The sequence below is a fragment of the Colias philodice genome, chromosome 16 (genome assembly GCF_061535455.1).
Source record: "Colias philodice isolate Cphi_HAF_F1 chromosome 16, ilColPhil1 Martin Lab GWU primary, whole genome shotgun sequence".
Classification (NCBI taxonomy): Eukaryota; Metazoa; Arthropoda; class Insecta; order Lepidoptera; family Pieridae; genus Colias; species Colias philodice.
In genome coordinates, this window is record NC_143101.1 from 4,664,097 (window position 1) to 4,688,141 (window position 24,045).

The following is a 24,045-nucleotide window of genomic DNA, read 5'->3' on the forward strand; positions in this document are numbered from 1 at the left end:
ACAACAGAAGCTTTAAAATATACGGTTTATCTCGTCTGTTATGGTTTACATTTCCGAACGTCTGCGTTCGCTATTTAATATTTGAGTTTATTGTTTCGAATGTGAAATTACGTTTCGCGGGTGTGTTATAAAATATATCTGTTAATAAAACGATATTTTGTTTCATGTTTTGCAACTTAATTTGGTTTATTAACAGTTTAACGTGCTAGAACTTTAGAACACATTGTTCTAAACATCTTTTAAACTGAATGACTTTGTGTTCATATTTTAAAGGGCTTTACTAGGTCTCTTTTAACACTGCACTTGAATATGATACTACTTTTTTAAGTTCAATATAAATCAGTTTATCTACATTTCTTACACGTAAATGAAGAAATAATTTCTTCATAAATTTTATCATGACGTAAAAAATCCTATTAATACGACAACACGTACGTACACTATCATTCAGAGATATTTAAGCAACATCCCCTTCACACCTTTTTTTTTAAAACGTGTCACCTGCAATTGGATTTTCATCGGGGGCAGACGTCCGCCCGAGTTTTTCCAAGTCGGAAATAAGATAAGGGTTTTATCGTGTTTTCGTTAACATAGTTCACGTGTGCCTGTAGTTCGTAGGAGCTTTGCGGCCGCTTGTTTGCTTACTTCGGGATTATCCCCGTACAGTTTTCGCATCGAATAGACCTTCGCTTCCAAATCTCTTGATGTCGCCTAACTGAATAAAAGGAGCACGTTGCATTTTAAATAACGTCTCTAGAGTAACGCGCTTAGGTATAGTAATTCTTTGTGTTCGTGAATTCGATAGGATATGCGCTAATTTGAGTGCATAAATATAATAAAAATATACCGGCCGAATTGAGAACCTCCTCTTTTTTGAAGTCGGTTAATAAACACATTGAAATGACAGGTTTGTATTACCTAGGGATAGACTTCGATAGCATTTATCAGTTGTTTTAGTTATTTACATGACGTTAAGCAACGCACCCACAAACAACAAATATCATATCTAGAAAACGTTCTGCATATTCTTCAACACAACCTTCCAATTCCACCATCAAGAATGCTCAATCCACTCGGCGCCAATACAACATTTTTACGTTTACAAAATTAATGAAATTGTAAATTGCACCCATCGCTCATCGTACATCACACGGAATTAATTCCGCCGTCTCTGCCGTGCGCTCGCACTTCTACGATTTACCGCTCTCCGCGCCCGTATTCCCAAGGTATTGATGTTTGGTCGCGTTATTGAAAAATTCATCAGTACATCTTTGATAGATGCCGTACAAATTTACGTGGCATTTTGTCGGACATCTTTTCATATAAATGTTGGACGAACATAGCAGAAACAAGCATAATCTTTTTAAAATTGATAAAATTTGTAATTCGATAATTTCGTTCATTATTAAAAATTTATGAGTGGTTCTCATTCCATTGACGGGGATTTTTTTTACTAATTTCAGTAGTTCAGAGTTCAGACAGTACGTTCATGTAGGTTTTTTTTAGGTAGGTACATTTATACCCTCGTATAGATATGTAGGTATTCGGTTCGAGATATTTATTCACTGTATAACTAATTTTCCATTAAAAACACACAAGGACATCATAATTAGAAGATCATCCAATGCAATGGGCACTACAAAAACATTGCCCTATAAGGACCTGATTAATTCCCACGTGCCTAAGCTGCAGAGAGTAGGGTTAATCTCCCTTGCCGCTTCCTCTCTGATACTTGATGCTAGAAACAATGAAGCCGTCAAATTAGCATGGAAAACGCGAAACGATTTTTAGAGATGAGTGGCCTGCGATATAACACCATAGCACATTGGACACACTAACTGATGAAAAAGTGGCAAAAATTACTGTGTTCTGGGTACATAATGCTTTTCTTGGAGTAGCAGATTATTTTAAGTAGAATTTTTACTGAAATATTATTATTATAATTTTTGATGGATATGTTCTTAGGATATGTTGTTATTTTTTAATGCAAATCACAATTAGAATACATCTTTATTTGGATGGCTAATAAGTAGATATTTATAAAGCGTTCATCAAAAAAAAAATATGTTAAATAACCTTACAAATATTACAAATATTTTTCATAGAGTACCTCGCAAAGCACACAGCAGTGTATGTTGACTTCATGAATGATAAAACAAGCCAAAAGCTAACAAGCATCTCTTTAATTTCATAACATAAACGTGTACTAACATCAAAATTCCCGACTCTATTTGGTGATTTAAAAGCAATACACGAAGAAAATATAAATAAAATTATTTGCGAACGTTATCGCAAATTCGTTTGAAAATCAAAAATAAGAGGCGTGGAGTTTTATTGACGTCGGCACGTCATTATTATCGACTTACATTCCTTTTCCACTTGATACTCTCTAAGCCGTAATACCTTTCGCTACATAAATTAGGAAAATTTCATATTTGAGCATCGAATAATAAAGCAAATTATGAAGTAAATCGCCTTATAGCAGCAAAAATCTGCCAATTAGCTACTTAAAGGCTTGGAGTACCTACGCTCAAGTTGTTGTTATTCCAGAGTATTTTCTGCTCTCATTTTAACAAGGTTGTTATTATACACGCTGTTATATTTTTTATTAATATTTTCTATTATGTTCTTATAATCATGATATATACCTGCTCATATTCTTGATGTTATTTTTCTTTTGAATATTTTATATTGAATGTATAAAATACACCTAATGTTTGAAATATAATGACAAGTTTATTGTGTTGAAACTGATCCATTAATTAAGCTATAACCCAATAATTTACCAGTTTTTCTAAACAAGGTTTTTTCATCGATAATAAGTAGGTACTATAAATTTATTTCAAATCATACAACAAAACATTTAAATCAACAATTTATTAAAAAACGCAAACAGGGAAGCTTAATCTGCTCCACTTTCAATATTATTGTGAAAAAACCTACAACTCTCCAATTTACAAATTAAAAAAGCTTTGTCTCTCAGTTAGAAAGGCATTCGACTAATAAAATTTATTTTTAAAGTCAATACATTTTTCCATATCGTTCAATTAAAAAATAATCCGCTCGTATTTCCAATGCAATAATCTCCAAGCTTCCTCGCTTTATAGTTATTACAAATCAACAAATCGGTTTGTACTAACAAATTTGCTAGTACATAAGCTATGTATATTATTATATTCAATACACGTTAGTGCAAACGTTTATTTCCAATAGAGCTATATTTGCCAGGTCTTGCACGGCTTCTGCCTCGCCTGCTCCCGCGAGCAAATTGCTTTTGCTCCTTTAACATTTGCCTGAAACTTGTTACGGGAACTTACATATCTCGGCTCGAAGTTAATACCTTCATTATATACCTAATTAACTCGTATGTAATGAGCGTGCGAATGTCGTAGGTAATGGACGCCGATTCATACACGAGCGTGAGACAGATTTTATGGAATATTTTGAAAACACATACAAATATAAGCTGTTCAAGTGCGGTATCATTTCTTCTGGAGAGCATACCTATGTTTTCGCAAACTTATTTACAAGTTTAATTTATTTTGACTTTTCCACTTTACCAGTCTCATCAAATTGAATTTTAATGCCAATCTTCAACAATAAGTTTACGTATTTAATGTTGGCTCCGTATAATTGTTGAAGTATTTCATAGGTTCATCAATTAATCGTAGCTTAAAATTATAACCCTTACAAAAAACGTTTTGCAGTACAGCTTGTAAAAAAATACGACTAATTTATTTATTAATTTATTTATTTATACTCTTTATTGTGCTGCCAAAATACATAAAATATTTACCCCCGTTTCGACTGTGAAAACACAGTTCCCCGTATCCGCAGTGCGAGAGACGTCAACAAATGTAACGAAAACACAAAATTAGAAGCACGAATGTATTAGGGTGCACTCACACACATCAGTCACCGTCACGGCACGTCACCGGACAGGATTAAAAAAAAATATGTATCAATAGTTCTAGTATGACTCTGTTCCCACACGACAGTCGCCGGCACGAAATCTATCAGTGACGTCACCGGTCAGGCACGTCAAATAATCTTTCCATACATGTATCATACTTTTATCCCCACTCACCCGGTGCCGTCACGTCTCAGTTCAGTCAGCGTCGTGCTACCGTCAATAATTGCTACATGTTCTCTAGCGTGACACACGTCTAATCACTGACTAACCTGATGTATGTGTTCAATGATTCAGTCAAACCGGCGACGTGACTGACGGACAACATGACGGTGACTGGTGTTTGTGGATACGTACACAAACCGTCACCGATCAGTCATCGGTGCCGTGACGGTGACTGATGTGTGTGAGTGCACCCTTAGGGTGCACTCACACACATCAGTCACCGTCACGGCACGTCACCGGACAGGATTAAAAAAAAATATGTATCAATAGTTCTAGTATGACTCTGTTCCCACACGACAGTCGCCGGCACGAAATCTATCAGTGACGTCCCCGGTCAGGCACGTCAAATAATCTTTCCATACATGTATCATACTTTTATCCCCACTCACCCGGTGCCGTCACGTCTCAGTTCAGTCAGCGTCGTGCTACCGTCAATTGCTACATGTTCTCTAGCGTGACACACGTCTAATCACTCACTAACCTGATGTATGTGTTCAATGATTCAGTCAAACCGGCGACGTGACTGACGGACAACATGACGGTGACTGGTGTTTGTGGATACGTACACAAACCGTCACCGATCAGTCATCGGTGACTTGACGGTGACTGATGTGTGTGAGTGCACCCTAAAACCCACATGTTCCAAGAGCAGTTTGTCAACACGGAGTGGTTAATTAACCAAAAGTCGGCCGCGGACCGCAGATTTGTGTAAACTTAATGCGATACACGCCACGCGACCGACCTCTCTTGTTATGTTACGTATTAACAAAACGATTTAAAATATCACTCTTTCCAATTGTTTAATTATAAAATTTGCTGAAAAGTGAAGACAACTGTAACAAATTGTAACTAGTAAGTTCTCCATAACATGAGGCGCGTCCACACAGAGCGAAAAGCTTCGTGAAGCAATTGCTGCGCCAGGCAACTGTGTACCACCCATTGCTATTATTTAACTTTATGTTAAGTTTATATTTCCAAATTGAATACATGTGGGATGATAAGGTGAGATGTATGATTAATTGATGTTTCTGAACGGGTGTAAGATTAGTTTCTGAACGATGATTAGAATGGAAGAACGATAGACTATGAGTGAATCAATGAGTGAATGTGAAGTAGAGAGCGAATGAGGAATGATCTTTCTCTTTCATTGGGATCGTGGGTGAAGACGGCTGTTTCTCTGTTAAAGAAATTTCTAAGAATTAAGATTGTGGTCTGAAATAAATCTCAAGAAGTTCAAAGTGTTTTTCATTTGGCTTCGATCCTACATACATAACTTCGTTTTCTTTTTTACTACACGTATCTTATAAAATTTAACCTTTATTACCTACGCAACAAATCCATACAAACAAGAAGAATGAAGCGAATAAATAATGAAAGTGGTATGTGCAATATGTTTTAAATCAACGACAATGTCACACATACACACGAAAGCAGCTAATAAATCTCTATTGTCATGTCCACAGAGTACAGATACAAAAACACAATGTAAAACCCTCAATGGGTGAACTTGATATGTTTTTACTGAGTCATTAACGGTAAACAAAGTATCTCTAAAGGAGCTTGTTTTCTTTCTATCCATTAGCGCCATGAAGCCTTAAGAAAAGGTTTAACATCGGAATTATAAACAACCATGTTTATTTGAATTTAACAAACGATGTTTTCAGAGGCCTTTCTTTGTTATTTCACGTTTTATACAGAAGCTAATAACGATATTTAATTATGCAAACCTTCAAATTCTTTTACGTTATGCGAAATGCTATATGGGCTTTTTAACAATTACCTACAGGAGATGTTCTTTAATATTTATAAGCCATTAAGAACAGAGTTAAGAAAATGAACCTTAAAATTTTAAATAGTCATCTTCTATTCGAGATGAGACAAATACTAGAGCTACTGAGAACTTATTTGTCCACATAAGGTTGGCAAAGCACTTGTAACACTAGATAGTGTTACAAGTGTTTATGGGCGGTGGTAACCAACATCGGGTGGCCCACCTACCCTTGTGCTTGTTCTGACATAAAAAAATACCCAAAATCGAACATTTTCATTCATTTCCATGATATAATCTTCAGTTAATAAATACATTCGTAGAACACAATTCTGACCAAACCCAAAACATCACACCAAATATTGAATAAACACCCACAGCCATAAAATAAAACGCAAAATTAAAAGAGAGTTCGCAGTATTTCACACTGCACGCTCCTTTTGTTGGTGCACACCCAATTAAGCCGTAACGGTGAAATCAGAAACCTAATTAATAATATCACATACATCAGTTCTCGATACAAAGCCATGTTGTTGTGCGCAAAATTTTTTATAGATCATTTTCAGCGCGTGTGAATGTGAAATTAAATTTCCAGCTACTTTTCGTAGTATGTGCTATTATTAAAATAGATAGAAATGCTGAAATAAAAGCTTATTATTCAATGATTTTAATAATGGATATATAAATAAAAACCATTACTATTATAAAGAACTACAAACGAACATATAATTATCATTCAATTTTCTTACATTACAGTCATTTAATTATGAAAATTGTATACAAATTCCGTTGTTTTGAAAATCGCGTGGAAATAATAGAAATCAAATAATAAATAATCTTTTACAGAGATTTAAGTCAAGCAAATATATATATATATATATTTTATACTTTTAAGCAAACCTCACGTGCATTCGCATATGAGCTTACATCACTGTTAATAAAGGTTGAATAGATTACCCAAATAGTATTTATTCATCACTAACACGAATGGACAGTTGCATTGTATTCAATCTTATTACAATCAATGTCAAACACAATTACTTGTTTTATGTCGCTGCAAGTGGACATTTTAATTAATTATACATGGAAAATGTAATAAACCAATGCTAATGTTTATATAATGATATATGAACATGATATCTACATGTCTATTTTTGTGTCATTTCAAATATACCTTCAATCAAAAGACCCTCACTTTACACGTAGGTTGTAATGCCATATGAAGGAAATGGAAAATTTCCTAACATTTATTACATATACAATTTCTTATAAAATCTATCTAAGTAGCGTATGTAACATTCCGACCCAAATTGCTGTTTATACCTATTTGTACAAATTTCTCTTTATACGCCCAAGTATTTATTTAAACCGCACAAAGGTTTTGTTATTGAAAGACACACTTGTTTGTGTATAAAACGTAGGAAAGGTACTGTAAAAGTAAAATCAAAGGGATGCTAAACGTGTAAGAATCACAATGGTCGGACAAGTACAGATTACTTATATAATACCTATATCATGTAGGGTTGTATGCGGCTCGTTTCCTTTGCCGGATTGTATGCGATCGCGCACAATAGGTAATCGGCTAACGTCCGTGAGTTCGAACAGGTGACAGCCCTGAGGTCGCCTTACGTTTGTGGAAACGTTTTTGCACGACCATCTTTTGTATTGTTCTATGTTTACGTTTGTTCAATGTGTAACGCACGAATAACGATTTAATTGTAATCATTTCTAAAGCAAACCTTTTTCCGACACACTAAATATATCCAATTAAATTTTAAGGCCACATGAAGGAAATGGAAAATTTCCTAACAACAAAATATTAATTTTGAGATGTTTATTGTGTAGGTATCAAATGTTTCACCTACGTTATAAAATTTCACAATCATTTTGAACTTTTACAAGATATTTATTTTAATTTTTAAGTTAAAAAATTCATCCTACCACCTTAATACTGGACATTTTAAACTACCTTACGTTGCACTTAATTAACTTCAACATCCAAACAAAAAAAGGCTATAAATCGCATACAACAAATCAACCATATCCCTACTACATCTCGCTAAGCTTATTAATGACATCCGCGCCGCGTTGCCGTTTGTCGGCTGACTGCGTGCGCGTCACTCGCGATCTCATTACGCGAATACACCTGGACGGATGCTCATTAGCACCATTGGTGCTTGATAAATGCAATTTGCTTTGCTATAATATCATTGTAGGCAATGCTGGTGAAATAATGAGCACTGTTTTCGTTTGCTATAATGTCAAACTCAAACATTTATTTATTCAATTAGACTTCTTATGGCACTTTTGAATGGTCATATCATATTTTACCAATTACCACCGAATTATAAATGATGTTATAGGGATTGTGTGTGCATGACACTTGAAAAATGCCATAATTCAGTCAGAATGAAGAATTAGAATGAGCCTTATTAATGCGTAATAAGTTGTATTTGTGTGGTATAAACGTTTGTACTATGGTGAAGGTGTGTAAATTTTCGTAGGAAGTTTTAATAAGTACCTACTGTTACTGCTTATTGAAAATCCCGAGTGATTGTTAATTCGCAGGGAACCTATATTTATATATTATCAAACATATATACATTTAATCAAATGAATATAATTATCCGTATACCGAGAATAGGGTTTAGAAAGAGTTAAGGTAAATACGTCAAAGGCTTCGTTTCCGTGTACATCTACTTACTTAGTTTAAATATGCTTACAGTGAACCTAAATTTCCACGAACTATTTACTACTTGAAAGCGTTTAACGTAGTAGTACCTACTAGTAAAACAGAACCTTATACGTTCAGAATAAATAGCTAGGATTAAACAAGCATTTCTCATAAATTTGCAGTCTTAGAAGGCTCTGATATCTTCTCAGAGTATTGTAAATAAACTTCCTCTGCGACGAGTTTCCGCTAACGCAGATTTAATTAGTAACAGATCGCGATATCGATACTTAAGACGTAATAATTTAATCGTATTTTATTTATTAGAAAACAAAATGTTAACAGACAAATCTTGTTATTAAAAAGTTTAATATGCTCGATCTTTTTAGATGTATAGGAAAGTACAGTCAGTATCTGCAACATTAAAGTCAAGAAACATAAAATCGTCGATAATTTCACTAAGTGTAGCAATACAAACAATAAATACATTGTTATAATCATTTTAAAGAACAAAAGTTGTAGAATTAAAAAAAATGCAAACAGAAGATAAACCACTTTACAAGTCATATATAAATCCGTACACAAAACAGGTTAAACGGAACATAAATAAATTTTCCAACCCGCTTGCCGATATTTCAATGAATTCACGCAGGAAAATACTGAAGAGCGTTTAAAGGAGATCTCTATCTTTAAGTAGCTCTCTGGGAGTTAGAATAAACTATTCAAACTCACAATATCGGATGAGGGTAAATCTGTTCAATGTGATCCAGTTGGTTTCTATGGCGACTCATCTTGTTATTGAAAAATATACCTGCAGGACGGTGGAGTGGGAAACTTTATTATTATGCCGATGAAATACGAGTGCCTTGAATTAGCGCTTACCCCCAAATGTTTTGTGCGCCATCATATCGTAAGCAAATCTTGCTTCTGTGTATTTATAAATAGCTTAGATCGATGAGATTTGCGTATTGACATAAAAAAATAAATAAGTCTTATGTATTAATATAAATATGAAAAGATCTTTTGGAAAGACCGTAAGCTTAAACATGCTTAAGAAGACGAATGTAACTTATTTATTTTTAATATTTGTTTATTATTTATCATAGGTATTATATTCTATGTAAATATACAAAAACCTGACGTTTAAAAAACGTTAGGTACCTACGTGAACTAACTTGCCGGGTGAGAACCAGTATCTTCAACAAAGCAAAATTAATAATCAGTAATATGCTAATTAGTATCCTGCACTAACTAAAACTTCAAATGAAATCAAACAAACTAAATAAATGTCCCGTTTTCCATTCAAAGAAGTCTTAACGTCATTGGCCGCCGCGAAACATGCCGGCTTACCTGAATCCGCGGCAATCCGCGCCGCTCCTACAATTGAGATTTTTCATTTCTTTGTGAAATTGAAATAGAAAACAATCATCGAATGAAGCTCTAAGCCAAGTGGCGGCAAATGGGGAAAGAAACAAATTATCTCCATCTGGCTAATTGTCGACGGATCAAAGAGCGGGCGCTAGGTAAATCCGACCGTTATATTTTTTTGTTATTTTTTTTATTTTATTTTATTTTTCAGCAGGCGGTGGGTGGGGTCTAGCCGCGGGCGCTGTTCGCAATTATTGTTATTACAAAGAGATTGCCGTTGAGCCGGCTCACAGCTCGAGAATTTTTCACAGAATTCATTCCGACAACTAGGGAAAACAGCTCTGTGTGTCGTTTATTACAATTTAAAAATCGACAAATCTCAGGCTTCCGACGAAATTACGGTATTGTCTCGTTCCACTTGAGTATCTTGGATTTATTTAATGCTTGCGAAGATTAAGAAAATAAAGAGCGTTTAATCATAACTTTGTGACACGGGAAAAGGTTAATGAACCCTCGTTGTTTTTAAGAAAACATTATAAAACATAGATAATGTAATACAAAGAAAAATGGATTTCACTTACCAATAAAAACAAATATTTGATGGTGGGCGTAGCGCAGGAGCATCGATATAGAAACGGTCTGAAACAATATAAACTTATAAAGTACTCGATTTTATTGATATGAAAAACATTGCGAAAATATTTACATTTGTATTAAGTAAAGTTAACCATGGATTCTAACGATCTAGTACTTCTATATATATAAAAATTAAACCCGTTTTTCATTGTCACGGCATCACGCGTGAACGGGTGGACCGATTTCGATAATTCTTTTTTTATAATATTCCTTGAAGTACGAAGATGGTTCTTATGGAAAGAAAACATAAACATGTACCACGGGCGAAGCCGGGGCGGACGGACCTACTTTATAATTAAGGCGATTATATAAAATGCATATAATCGAGGAGGAACTACTTATAAAATTTTTAATTTAGTTGAAGAAAATGTCATTATGGGTATTACAAAAAAAATAAATGACTGAGTAACAAATACGGATATAATTGCGATTGCTCATTAATTTCTAGTAGAAATTATTATCATAAGTATTTGCCTCAAGGGCTATTTTAGTCCATCCGTAGAAAAATATATTCAGGCCAAATTCGATACCCTAATTAACAAATTCCAGACTTTTTAGTATATCGCTAAAAAACATTGTCTTTATACATTCCATTTCAAACTCTACCGCTCAGCACTCCACTCAACATATTGCAACGTGGTTAATGAAAGCTAAAAGTATTAGTTTCTCGGACCGTAGTAGTGCACGGGGGAACATTAAGCGGTGCCGATCGCACTCACACTCAAATGGATTCAATCTGCACTAAGCGTTTCATTAATGAAATTCAATCGCGGGAGGGAATGATGTGGCCGCAAGATTGATAGCGCCCCGGTGTCCCCGCTCCGTGGCCCCTACCTGAAAGCTGCTGGGAATTTTAGCAGGCATCATTTGTAAGAATTTGTTTTAGTGTCTTGACGCTTTTAAGTACAAAACTATTTTGATTTTGGTCATCCTGTATCTACCTACTTGGGTCGCCTGAATATTATAGCACGTTAAGTGCTATAATAATAAAATACAACGATTGCCGAAAAAATAAATTTATTTCATTCATGACGATTCGCGCAAACTAGTCTATGTGATTTTGAAAGATGTTGTATGCGTTACTGAATAACAAACTACTTGGAATTTCAGTAGAATTAAGCTGTTTTTATGTTAAAGAAAGAAGCATTGGACTTGGCAATAGGTGTTTATGAGTTTCAGGCGACAATTTAAAATTTTAAAGGACTTCAGAACTAATAGCAAGATTCGAATTTATATTTGTTTTTTTCTATATCATCAAAATGCACATGCTCCTATTGTTACTTAAAATAATGCGCACGGCCACCATAGAACAAGATTGCAACACGCCTCACACTCCTCCGAATCTGTTAATATTAAGGCGCGGAGCCGTTAATATATGGCATGCTATTCCATCGCCCCAACATCGATCAATCTAAGAAACGTTTGTTCGCGAAGCTCTCGTCGCACTAAATTCGCAACACAACTGTATAACCAATCCGATATTGATTTTGCTTTGATAGTAATCGGTGCTCTGTTTCATTTTTGTACGAAGCCTAAAAAGAGAGTTCTTTGTTTTACGGAGCTTTGAGTTTTTGTGTCCTGTAAATATGACACAAGCTAGGATTATTATTGTACCTATTATATACCTATGTATTTTAAAAAGTAACTATGTAATACGAATATAACCCAATTAGCGTAACATCTTAATAATAACTGCCAAGGAAATAAAAAAAGATAAACGTGAAAAATCATATACTTAGCAGAAAATTCCTTAATCATATAGCAGACAGAGTTCTAAAAATTGTACCCCAAAAGGCTCATTAAGTTACTGTGCTTGTCCGTAAAGAACACTATAATAATAAAGAAACTAGCAAATTGATCTAGAAATTTCAGTACATAACAATAAACTAACAGAAATCAATTTTACATAATCATCTAAATTAATGAAAATGTATCATGCACGTGTTATGCACGGCTTTACAGATAATCGCCGGTTCGCAACCGGATTATACTAATACCATTATTAGCTAACATAGCCTCGAGGATAGAAACACACCAGCAATAAGCATAAAATATTTCTGCAATCAAATTAATTCCCGTGGATTTAATCCACTTTCCAATTAAATGCAGATTTTTATTATCTGAGCTCTGTATCAAATGGCAATATCTGTGCAATCTATTGCATATATCTATCTCGCTCATAGATATATTTTAACAATCAGATAATTGTGATTTGCTATTTCTCTTTTTTATTATTGTCCTTTATTGTACCTACTGTCTTTTTTTACTGTGTATCGTGTGTGTTAGGTTAGTATGGTCATAGATTTCACATGTTGGCTTGATAATTTTAAGAAGCTTTTAATACAAGTAAATAATAAGAAAGGACAAGAGTTTTAATACAAGAAAGATTATATTACTGTTTACAATATGTCCCAGTGTGTCTATTTTGACTGCACCTTTCTGCGCAACGGCTTCTGCTTCTTATAGCAGTATTATTTCTAATGTGGAAAAATGACAGTGCATTATACATATCTATGTGTCAGTTCCCCATCCTGTAAATAATACTGTTTTAATACTGCTATAAGACATCACGGTACTAGGGCTGATCTCTGCTATAGTCCAGCTCAACAAACGATGTCTCGTATATCGTCGTCCAACAATTCCACGTACCAGCACCGTTGACGGATGCGTACACGAAATGCGAGTACTAGACGTTGACAACGTTTGACAATTGATTAATACAATTTCTCAGTATCGTGACAGCTCAATATGAGTGTGAATAGTTGCAGTGCATCCATATTGGAACGTGAATTCGGACCGCTATGCAGATTAGGCCTGTGAGGTAGGTAGTGTACAAGGAATATTGTCATACAATTGGTTGGAACATCCGTAAATTTATCTTTTGTGAATAGTATGGTCTTGAGTATTTGTACGTGTTATATTATATATGTATGCGTTTTTTTATGTTAAGTGTGTAACTGAACGTCTCAGACGAACACGATTTTCATGAAGGCAATAAGTAAAACCATGGGACAAAAAGGGAGAATATTTAAGAATCGGAAACTATTTGAAAAAAATTTGGAAAATCCAAAAGTGCACGCCTCATAATTTTTTTTTTAATAAATATTTATTAATTATTATTTTTGTTTATTTAATAACAATTAAACCACATCGAATCAGACCCTGAAAAATGAAAGGGTTCTATTCCTGAGCATACTCAAGCGTAAGAGAAAAAAAAAGACTCGATTAGTAAAGTATTTCGGTCGCTATCGTGTTAACAAGAAAAAGGATCCGCACATACAGACACACGGACGTCCAAGACAGAACTTTTTTAAACTGTTTTTTAACTAGTTTAAATAACAAAAATGACATCAAAAATATCATGAACGTTAAAAATAGTGTTTTTTCTTAATATGTGTGTGTATGTATTATCTTACAAGTGCAATGTATGATACATAAAGACATTTTAAGTTTGAAAAATCAGATGTTTTGCGCGAAGTGACAGTAGTACCCACCTCAACGCTTCGCTTATGAGGCGTGCAAAAAAAGTAAAGCAACATAGCATGTATTGCTATAAAGTATAATTTCTGAATGAGATTCATTTAATAAGCTCAATTTATAATTTACTTTGTGACAATGTTTCTATTATTAATAACTTAAAATAAGATTACTACAATACTAACCACAAAAGTATCTTAGTAGCTTCCACCCTTTAACGTATGTATTAGTGTAACCACAAACAATAATTTTACACACATTTATCAAGTACAAACATACGCTAATTGCAGATAATTTCATGAAGCAGTTATACGGAAAAACTGACATAACGCAACCAACTATTCACCTCGATTGTACCGCAATGTTTTACGATCGCCGCTCGCGCTATACAGTTTTGTTCAACACATACGTGTGTGGTACAGTATAAAGGCGGAATTTGGAACCGTAATAAACTTTGAAAGGGCTGTAAAAGTGCAATAACTGTAACTTGGGGAGAGCTGATTTTAGTGGCGCGAAAGGGACTCGCCTTACGTTACCTATTAATTGATCTATAATGCCCCCGACCATAACACTTATGATGTATACCACTATATTTCATGACGCTCGTAAGAAGTCATCTTGGAAAGTTTGGGGGCTTTCTTGAAGAGGAAAATATTATTTGAAAATAATAACTAAAACAGTATTTATATATTGTTTGTTGCAGACAACAGAATACTTTCCAAAGTATTCTTTTACTTGATTATTTTATTTTATCTTTGTATCTTACCATTTATAGCTATGGTCATAAAAATCTCCCTAAGATTCCAACTACATAATATTATTAAAAGGTTGAGTTAGGGCTGATTTTTCAATCCTTGGTTAAAACTTATTCGTTGAATAACGTATTAAACTATCATTTCAAAAAAGTATTCAAATTACCTGTATTTGATAGTTTACAGGTGACATTTTAATATTATTATCGTGTAATACTTTGTAGGACGGATAAGTTTTAACCAAGGATTGAAAAATCGGCCCTTAAAGGTGCAAATTACTAAAGCTCGACTTATTAATGGTAGGTAAAGAAATTAAATTAATAATTAAAGATATTAGATAGCTTCAGTTCTCCTTATTTTTAAAGTGTATTATATATTTTAAGTCATTGTCAGCCGATTCTAGTTTCCGTTATTAGGTTTCTTACCTATTTTTAATAATATTTAATATAGATAATATGTATGAGTGTCAAGATCCATAATATGATATATTTACTGCCTGATTGTTCCAGATTCAGACGGGAAGAGTTTTTAGCTAATTATTTAAATGTTTTAACAGTTATCTAATCGGAGACAAAATCCAACTAACCAATAAGTCCTCGAATTATAAGTAAGTAATGCCATAAATACAAAAAAACATCGCATATATATACATTTATAGATATATATCTCAAGAGTAAATTTTGAGCTATACCATCCAGCGACGAGTAGCAGAACTATATAAAAACGGGTCATAATAATTATGAATATAGGAACTTCAATCTGTCTTGTTTATACTACTCGATACTAGATGGCGGTGTCCTTATAAGACTTTTACATGGTGAAAGTGCTAAAGTTTTCGTTAAAATTAATAGATGGCGCTGAAATACTTTGAAAAAATAATCGTGATACTGAAAATATTTAGTTATCAAATAATAATTTTTCCCCTAAAGTAAACCGCTTTCAAATTTTCAGGGCTAGAACAAATTGATATGGGACCACAAGGGAGGCACCATTTTTCAAATAATCAAAATCTGTTCACCCAGACGAAAGCTCTGAATCAAAAAATTACAATCAAATTTAGATCGGTTAAAAACACCGTTTTGTGTAACACTTCTTATATCAATTTTATCATTATATAATTATATTTGATTTGAATGCTTATTAAATTAACGAGCATTAATATTAAAACACAATAAACCTTGAAATTTATCTTCATCCTATATTATTGTTATGATGATGACGTAGCATTTTTTCGCGCATGATTAATCGTCATAATCTTATCAATATTCACATACATATTTAAGAATATATAAATTATGCAAATTATAACAATAAACAGACGTATAAGTATCAATTATTTGTTATTATACTGCATGGTTAAATTGTCTATTAAGCATCATCCTTTAAATATTCTAAGCATATGCATATTTTCACTTTTATTTTTTTATCAAGTTATAAAAACGCGAATGTTTGCAGATAATAAGATATTTTTACAGGTAGATAGAAACATATATTATGATCTGTTTGTTTGTTTCTTTAACTCCAACATATCATATTAATTTAAAAAGTTGGAGGTATCTGTAAAATATACAATTATTGAATACTAGCAGCTCGCCCCGACTCCGCCCATGTTAATACCAGTTATGGAAAGGAAAGTATAGTATTTACTATTTGCCTGATAATTTTAAGGTGTTTTTGGCACAATAAGAAACTTCTTCGTGCCTTAGCATAAATATGAAATTGTTTTCGAGTTCTTTTTCTATTCATTTTTATTCATATTATGCTGTAATTAATTTGTACTATCCCAGCTAGCTAGAGTAGAATATAAATTCATATAAAACTCATATTATATTAAAATATAAAAGGCATACTTACAAACACGAGCATAATAAAGAAAGCTGCTATGTATGAACTACGCGCTGTCAGCATCGACACGAAGCGGTAATGCTCACCGGTGATCACGTTTCTAAGGGAAAATGTACTTACTTATAATATTTTTATTTTTTTAATGGCACAAAATAACGCGAAAACCCTGTTTTCGCGCCATTTTGTTTTAGAATTAAAAAATTAGTATAGATCTTAGAAAAATGCATTAGCTCTCGAATAACTTGTTTTCCTGGATTTATAAGAGTAAAAGTATTTACAAATACTTTACCAACAATAAAAAAAAATATTACTCTTTGACAATGTTCAACAAGTTTGGTAGTCAGTGGATTATTTAAATATTGTACTGATTATTAAAATATGTATTATAAAAAATATATACCCAAAAAAAAAATAACCTGTACATATATTTATTGATATAAAATCATGATTTTATATCAATAAATATATGTACAGGTTATTTTTTTTTTGGGTATATATTTTTTATAATACATATTTTTCATAACATAATAACGGTTTCAAAAACAGAATTATAAGCAGGATTGTCGAAAGTTAAACAAAATCATAACCATAATTATATTTATAGGCAAATGTATTAAGTAACAGCAAACAGTAAATAAGCAAGGTCAACGAGATAATAATTTAATAACAACTTTTTGAAGTAGAAATTTATATACTGTTTTTCCTTCCTATTAATTTGTTTCTCAGCATATTTAATTTATTTTTAATTAGACTTTAATGACTTATTACAGTACTTTAATGAATAATTACTGTCTACTTACATTAAAACAAATTGACTATTCTAAAGCACTATTTATTTCAGTTTCAGTTTTTTACTAACTTCAGATTTTTATTACAAATGGTTTCCAATTAAAAAACAAATTTGCATATCCTGACTATTATTATCTGTGTATTATCTAGTCGTTACCAAATTTCTAGATAGATCTAAAATAACTTGGTAAAATCAATCATTTCTTGAGAGTAAGTAATTCACTCTCACATTAATAATCATGTTCTTCATAAAATACCACAGTACAAACCTCAAATAGCCTTTATTGTCCTCTTGTTCAGCGAGTGACTTGATAGATGCCATCAGAAGATCATCATAGCCCAAGAACTCATCAAGAACGAATCTTGAGAAGGTGTCCCCAAAGCATTCGTCTTTCTGCGGGTCCAGGGTGACAATCTTGACGGGGATCTTGAGGAGTAGCCTCGCGTTTGGAGATAAGCGGAGGAAACCATACTCCAGGGAATACTCGAGGATGTAATCGTCATCTAGAAATGAAAAGGGTACTTAAATACAGCTGTAGCTTTCAACTACTATTTTGGTGGCTACGAATACCGAGAACATAATTTTTAATGATGATAATTTGATACAATATGTATTTCAAAACAAAGCAAAGCAAAACCTATCAGTTATCGTGTATCCAATCATACAGTAATCAAATGAAATGTATTGAAATATTTAAATAGAATTCGTTGAAAGTTCGTCTATTAAATTGAGCAAGATATTGGGAGTTCTAATCAACGAAATAAGTATACATATCTATTACTTTTTTTCTTCATAACATGAAGAAAGCAGAAACGAATGTTTGAAATTTATACTTGAAAAACTTTTATCATTCTATTATGATTAAAAAATATATCACTTTTGTTTTATTTTCCTTCCATAACTATAATATCCAATGAAATAATTTTTTGCCGATTCAACTACCATTTTATGCATGACAGTAATACATTTCGTTATTACATCATACAGTACTAGAATATCTTACAAGTAAGCTTATAAGTTATAATATGTGCGTAACATGAAGAATAATATCGCACGTGAGCCGCAATTCTTTAAGCCGATTAATGCCTACAAACCAGTGATTAGGCAGTTTAACAGGCACATAAGCCAATTAGCCATATGAGACATGATTTTGACATAACAGTGGAAAGTTTTAGCATAAATTATACGGTTGAGAGGTTTTTGTATGACTTTACTTAATTTGCCTAAATGAGCGAAAAAACAATACATAACTGCAAACATGCTTCTATACTGAGTAAAGACTTAATTTATTAGCATGTTAATTTTTTAATAAAAATCAAAGTATAATCTAATCAGCCAAATAAAGTGCACATTTGATAAAGATTGTTTTCCTTTTGTTCATTTAAAAACATCTCAAGTTAGTAATGCTTTGTGTACCAAGTTTTAATGTACTGATATAGCATTTTTGATGTAACATAATATTTTAGTTATAACTAACATTCTTATTAAAAATATTAGTAGATTTTATGATAAAAAATGATTTATACCTTTGGATGAATCATTGGAAGCTGCCTCGTCAAGTGATTCCTGAAAATAAGATTAAAGCATGTTAAACTAATAATATAAACGAATGAAATATTTTTAAATCTTACCTTAGTTTTTTAACCAACCATCATATGTATCTTATTTCATAAATATGCATGACATGCTCAAAAATTCAGGTGTTTCTTTGGATACTGCACTTAAAATTACTTTATAGCGAATTAGTTTATATCGTATATGGAAATGACTTATCTTAGCAAACATGACAATGCAGTTTTTTGAAACCAAAATGATAATATCAGAAAATAAGTCATTTTAATTTTATATAGTACTAGCGGTCCGCCTCGGCTTTATCCGTGGTACAATAATTATAGCCTCTATCCAATGGTGAAAGTATTTTTGAAATCGGTGCAGCAGTTTCTGAGATTCACGCGATAAAACAAACTAACTGAAGCTTTTTATTACTCTGGTATAAAAATATAGATACCCAAATACTCCTCACTGAGAAAAGAAATCAAGTAATTAGTAGCTAAAGCAAAATTCCAACATGACCCCCACATAAACATCAAATAACAATCACTTTTCTTTCAACCTCTCAGTGAAAGTGGTACAGCACAATGTTTTTATACTGCGGTGTATAACATCACTCATTTCTGGGTCAATAGGTACACAGAAATAAATAAATAATATGAAAATTCTTTAATCATGATAATTAGAAAAGAAACTTATATTGATTCAATAATTAAAATGTGAAATTAAGTTTGTTTGTGTCTCTTGCACAAAGATATCCTGATTTATATGACTTTCTATAACCTTTCTAAAACCGTATTTTTTAATAAAATAAAATAATTAATATTTAGATAAGACTCAATTAATTACATAATCTACATAAGGGCATTGAAACTTTCTGGCATATCAACCCGGCCGCCATTTTGATTTTTTTTCAAAATCGCGGCGCACGATTAAAGTTGTATGCATGGATAGAGGATACATAGACAAACAAAAAATGTCTTATAACATAGTACCCTAAAGCGTCACATTACCGAGATATTTGGAGGTAAATATTCACTTATGAGTACAACGACAAACACTAAAAATTGACTTATTACGTGTCTATATGCATAATATTATCTCCAAATAATCACTCCCAGGTAGATTATTATTAATTAACAGTTTATTGGAAGAAAGTAGGTACATTCATTACATAAAAACATACATACATTACATAAAAATGTAAGTAATGTAATGAATACCTAATTTCTTCCTGTAATAATAATAATCTACCTGGGAGTGATTATTTGGAGATAATATTATGCATATAGACACGTAATAAGTCTATTTTTAGTGTTTGTCGTTGTACTCATAAGTGAATATTTACCTCCAAATATCTCGGTAATGTGACGCTTTAGGGTACTATGTTATGAGACATTTTTTGTTCGTCTATGTGTCCTCTATCCATACATACCACTTTAATCGTGCGCCGCGATTTTGAAAAAAAATCAAAATGGCGGCAGGTCGATATGCCAGCGTCCATACAAAAAGTTTCAAACCCCTTTATTGTCATTATAATTGTGTTATCCTTTTTTTTTGTCTACCCTCTTCACAAAATGCACTTTTATTCTGTGTGTATGTGATATACCTACTTTAAATTAATATTGATATGGAAGATTAAATTTTCAATGATAGCATTGATAACCAGTTTTTAATAAATAGGTTAAGTACTATTTTCCTTTTATGTTTATTGCATTGCATCTTGAGTACATAACAATTAAGTATGATGTATAAATCCGTGGAAAAATATCTGTATTTCTAAAAAGTATATTAAAAATGAAACTGATTAATATTTTTATAAATAACTAGCTTTCCGCCGGCGGCTGAGCCAGCGGTTTCAAAGAAAAACTTGCATAGTTCCCGTTCCCGTGGAATTTCCGGGATAAAACCTATCCTATAATACTCGTGGATAATGTAGCTTTCGAATGGTGAAAGAATTTTTAGAATCGGTCCAGTAGTTTATGAGCCTATTCATTACAATCAAACAAACAAAGTTTTCCTCTTTATAATATTAGTGTAGAAATATTATTAAGAATCTCAACATTAGTGACATCCTAGTGAATAGATTAATATTGCCTTGGAAAATAACTGTAGTTCTATTTTAAGAATAGAGTCAACATTCTTTGCATTCACAGATAATGAAAATTAAGACATTATGCTCAAACAAGTAGAGTGCACTATTTTATCTTATCTCTTATAGGGGTAACAGCTTCATAGTGCAGTTAAGGTTTTTGATAATTTTACTGTTGTTAATTATTAGAAAAAAATACAATTTGCATATGTATAAAAATATGCAACATTGTTAACAGATACTTCGTAAACAAATTATAAATAAATCACTATCAGATCTATAATTTTACATCACAACAAAGTTGTATAATTTTAAAATATGAGAATAATTTGTAAAGTCATGAATTATTCAAATCTAAAATCGGCTTACTTACATTTAACTTTTTTTGTGACTAAATAAAATCATGAAAGATGTAATAAAAATGTTTTGCGGTACATATTACTAATTCATAATTAAAAAACATCTTTCTACTGTAAATTAAAAATTAATTCTCAAAAATGTATGTAAATCATAGTGTGCTTATAAGATAATGAGTGCACATATTATTTTATACTGTTGTATGTCATTGACCCTACCAAAAATAATGTTGTGAATATTTTGGAGCCTACCTTTCACTCTTGTAAGGTTATTGATTGGTGAGTTTTTATTTTAATGAAGGCTTTTTAAAGAGCATCCACTGTTACCTTAAACTTCTAAAAAGCTGATGGTGTTCATGACATTATTTAATATATTTTAAATTTCATTATTTTAAAAAGCTCATATATTATTAAAAAATAAATATAGCAAATATTTTTAGGTAATCCTTCATAAACTTTATCTACATACTTAACATTAATAATTCATTGTTTTCCTAAATTTGTTTATAATTTTTTTCAATTATTGTAATCATATAAAAAACTAGCGGTCCGCCCCGGCTTCGCTGGTGGTACATATTTACGTTTTCTCTCTATAAGAACAATCCTTGTACTTCAAAGAATGTTATAAAAAAATAATTATCGATATCGGTCCACCCATTCACGCGTGATGCCGTGACCGAGGAAAACAGGTTTCATTTTTATCATATAAAATATCTATGTATCTATAGGAAACAATTCACATTTAGGCTTATACTTATTACTGTCTATTAAAAAATATAATATACTTACATCAACAATTTTAGAATCCCTGTCGATATCTTCAACTAAACCCATAATTCCTTCCCATATCGACGAAGTAGGTTCTATTTCCTCTCCAGGTATTATAGTGGCGTTCAGATCAACTTCCTCATTTCTATCTCTCTCTGCTTTTGTATTTATATGTCCTGTTTCTATAACTTGGTTTATAGATGTGTCCTCACTGTCATCGTGAAGTCTCGTAATATTACCATAGTCTGTACCGTCTCGCATGTATTCATCATCTTCCACATCATCATTGGTTGATGATTCAATGTTTATGAAGCTGGAATAATTGTGACCATTAATCATTTTGAGCTGTCACAGCAACAGTCACAAATAAACTAGTATGAAAGTAGTAATAGTTTATTCTGAAGTAATACAAATAGTATTCTAAAAATTATACAAATGGCATTCTTAGCAGTGCAGTGTTTTTTTTTTTAATATTATATAATATATGAATAATCTCAATATTGTTAAGTAGTTACAGTAACACTTTATTCATATTTCAAATCAATATAATACTAAAACCGATCATTAATCTTATTTATATATTGCAGAATATGGTTATTACTTATTTATAGTAATGATATTATTTTTGAACTCCACTTACCGTTCTGTTGCTAGCATGCCTAACATTGAATTAATTTCATCTTTATCCTTTTTCAATTTACGCTCCTTTGCATAACTTTGTTCAATTGTATAATCTTGTGATGGGTTCCGTAAAATTTCTACTCGCAATATACCATCCCTCGGCCAAGAGTCCTTTATGTGATTTAGGCATGTTGTTGGTGTTCTTGAGAATGCTATATGTATATATGCAAGAACAAAGAATGCCACTAATGCTTTTAAGAGCACAAGGAACTCGAAAAATCTCCTCAAGGGCCTAGGGAATGTCCGAGCGTATGCAATTGCAAATTTAAAAAACAATGCATGAAATAATCTCTCTCTTACGTTAAAAAGAGGATTTTGATTATTATTTCTATTTCGATTCACTGTTGGATTTATTATAGGCCCTCCAGGCAATAAATTATTATCTGGATTGACACCTGTAGGTAGAGAATTTAATCCATGTGGTCCTGCTATATTACTCATTGTTATGTTATGCTATTTTATCTTTTCCTCTCACTTAAACTTATTACGACATTAGTTATTCCACATTTTACTGTGACCTGGAAACAAATACATATTGTTTTGTTATTGTTACAAGAGTAAAACAAAACATTGGATATTTGGCGTGTAAGAGAGTGAACGATTGCTTGATTTAATGCAAAAATTCGTATGATTACTAGATTTAAAGTATTGGTGATACAATTGATCAGACTTCGTTCATTCGACATTGACCTCATCAAGTTTAACATAATAAATAATGAATATAAATTAGTTAATCAATTACTATTCGAAAACAGGAACCATAACGGGAAGGTACGTTGTTATTTTATAATAATAGAATAACAGATGTGCAGTGTATCTCAAAATTAGGTAAACCCAATAAAGTGTTAATAAAATTGCAAGCTGTCTAAATGTCAAAATTACTTTCACAATACAATTATATAATAACCTTAGCCAATTACTTTGTATTCGTTAATAGTGTTATTAACATACAATCACACACGAGTTCGAATTACGATATAGTAATTTTACAATAAATAAAACATGTCACTAATCACTGTTTGTTCTGTGAATAAAACCACAATAAAACAGAAAACTGTCACTTTTTGCGTCAAACCATTTGTTTCTGATTCTCTTCTGTCATGTTGTCAGTAAATCAGTGGAGAAGACGTGGATGCGTTCACACAAAATAAAACT

The 24,045-nt window shown here is 32.2% G+C and overlaps 1 protein-coding gene across 4 annotated transcripts in view; it reads right to left on the bottom strand.

The window, feature by feature from the left end:
- LOC149481611 (membralin) overlaps window positions 1-23,972 on the bottom strand; it is an 81,670-nt gene extending 57,698 nt beyond the window's left edge. Inside the window, exons 1-7 of one of the 4 annotated variants that reach the window (XM_089705337.1) lie at window positions 23,842-23,972; window positions 22,850-23,408; window positions 22,231-22,522; window positions 18,969-19,008; window positions 17,711-17,945; window positions 16,662-16,752; window positions 10,524-10,581 (exon numbers count right to left, since the gene is read on the bottom strand). In XM_089705337.1, coding sequence (XP_089561463.1) covers window positions 10,524-10,581; window positions 16,662-16,752; window positions 17,711-17,945; window positions 18,969-19,008; window positions 22,231-22,522; window positions 22,850-23,331 — 1,198 coding nt within the window. In that variant the 5' untranslated portion in view covers window positions 23,332-23,408; window positions 23,842-23,972. Of the gene's footprint in view, window positions 1-10,523; window positions 10,582-16,661; window positions 16,753-17,710; window positions 17,946-18,968; window positions 19,009-22,230; window positions 22,523-22,849; window positions 23,409-23,632; window positions 23,742-23,797 lie in introns of those variants that run through there. The other 3 variants (XM_089705335.1, XM_089705336.1, XM_089705338.1) reach the window with 3 other exon arrangements.
- Between the last annotated feature and the right edge of the window lie 73 nt (window positions 23,973-24,045).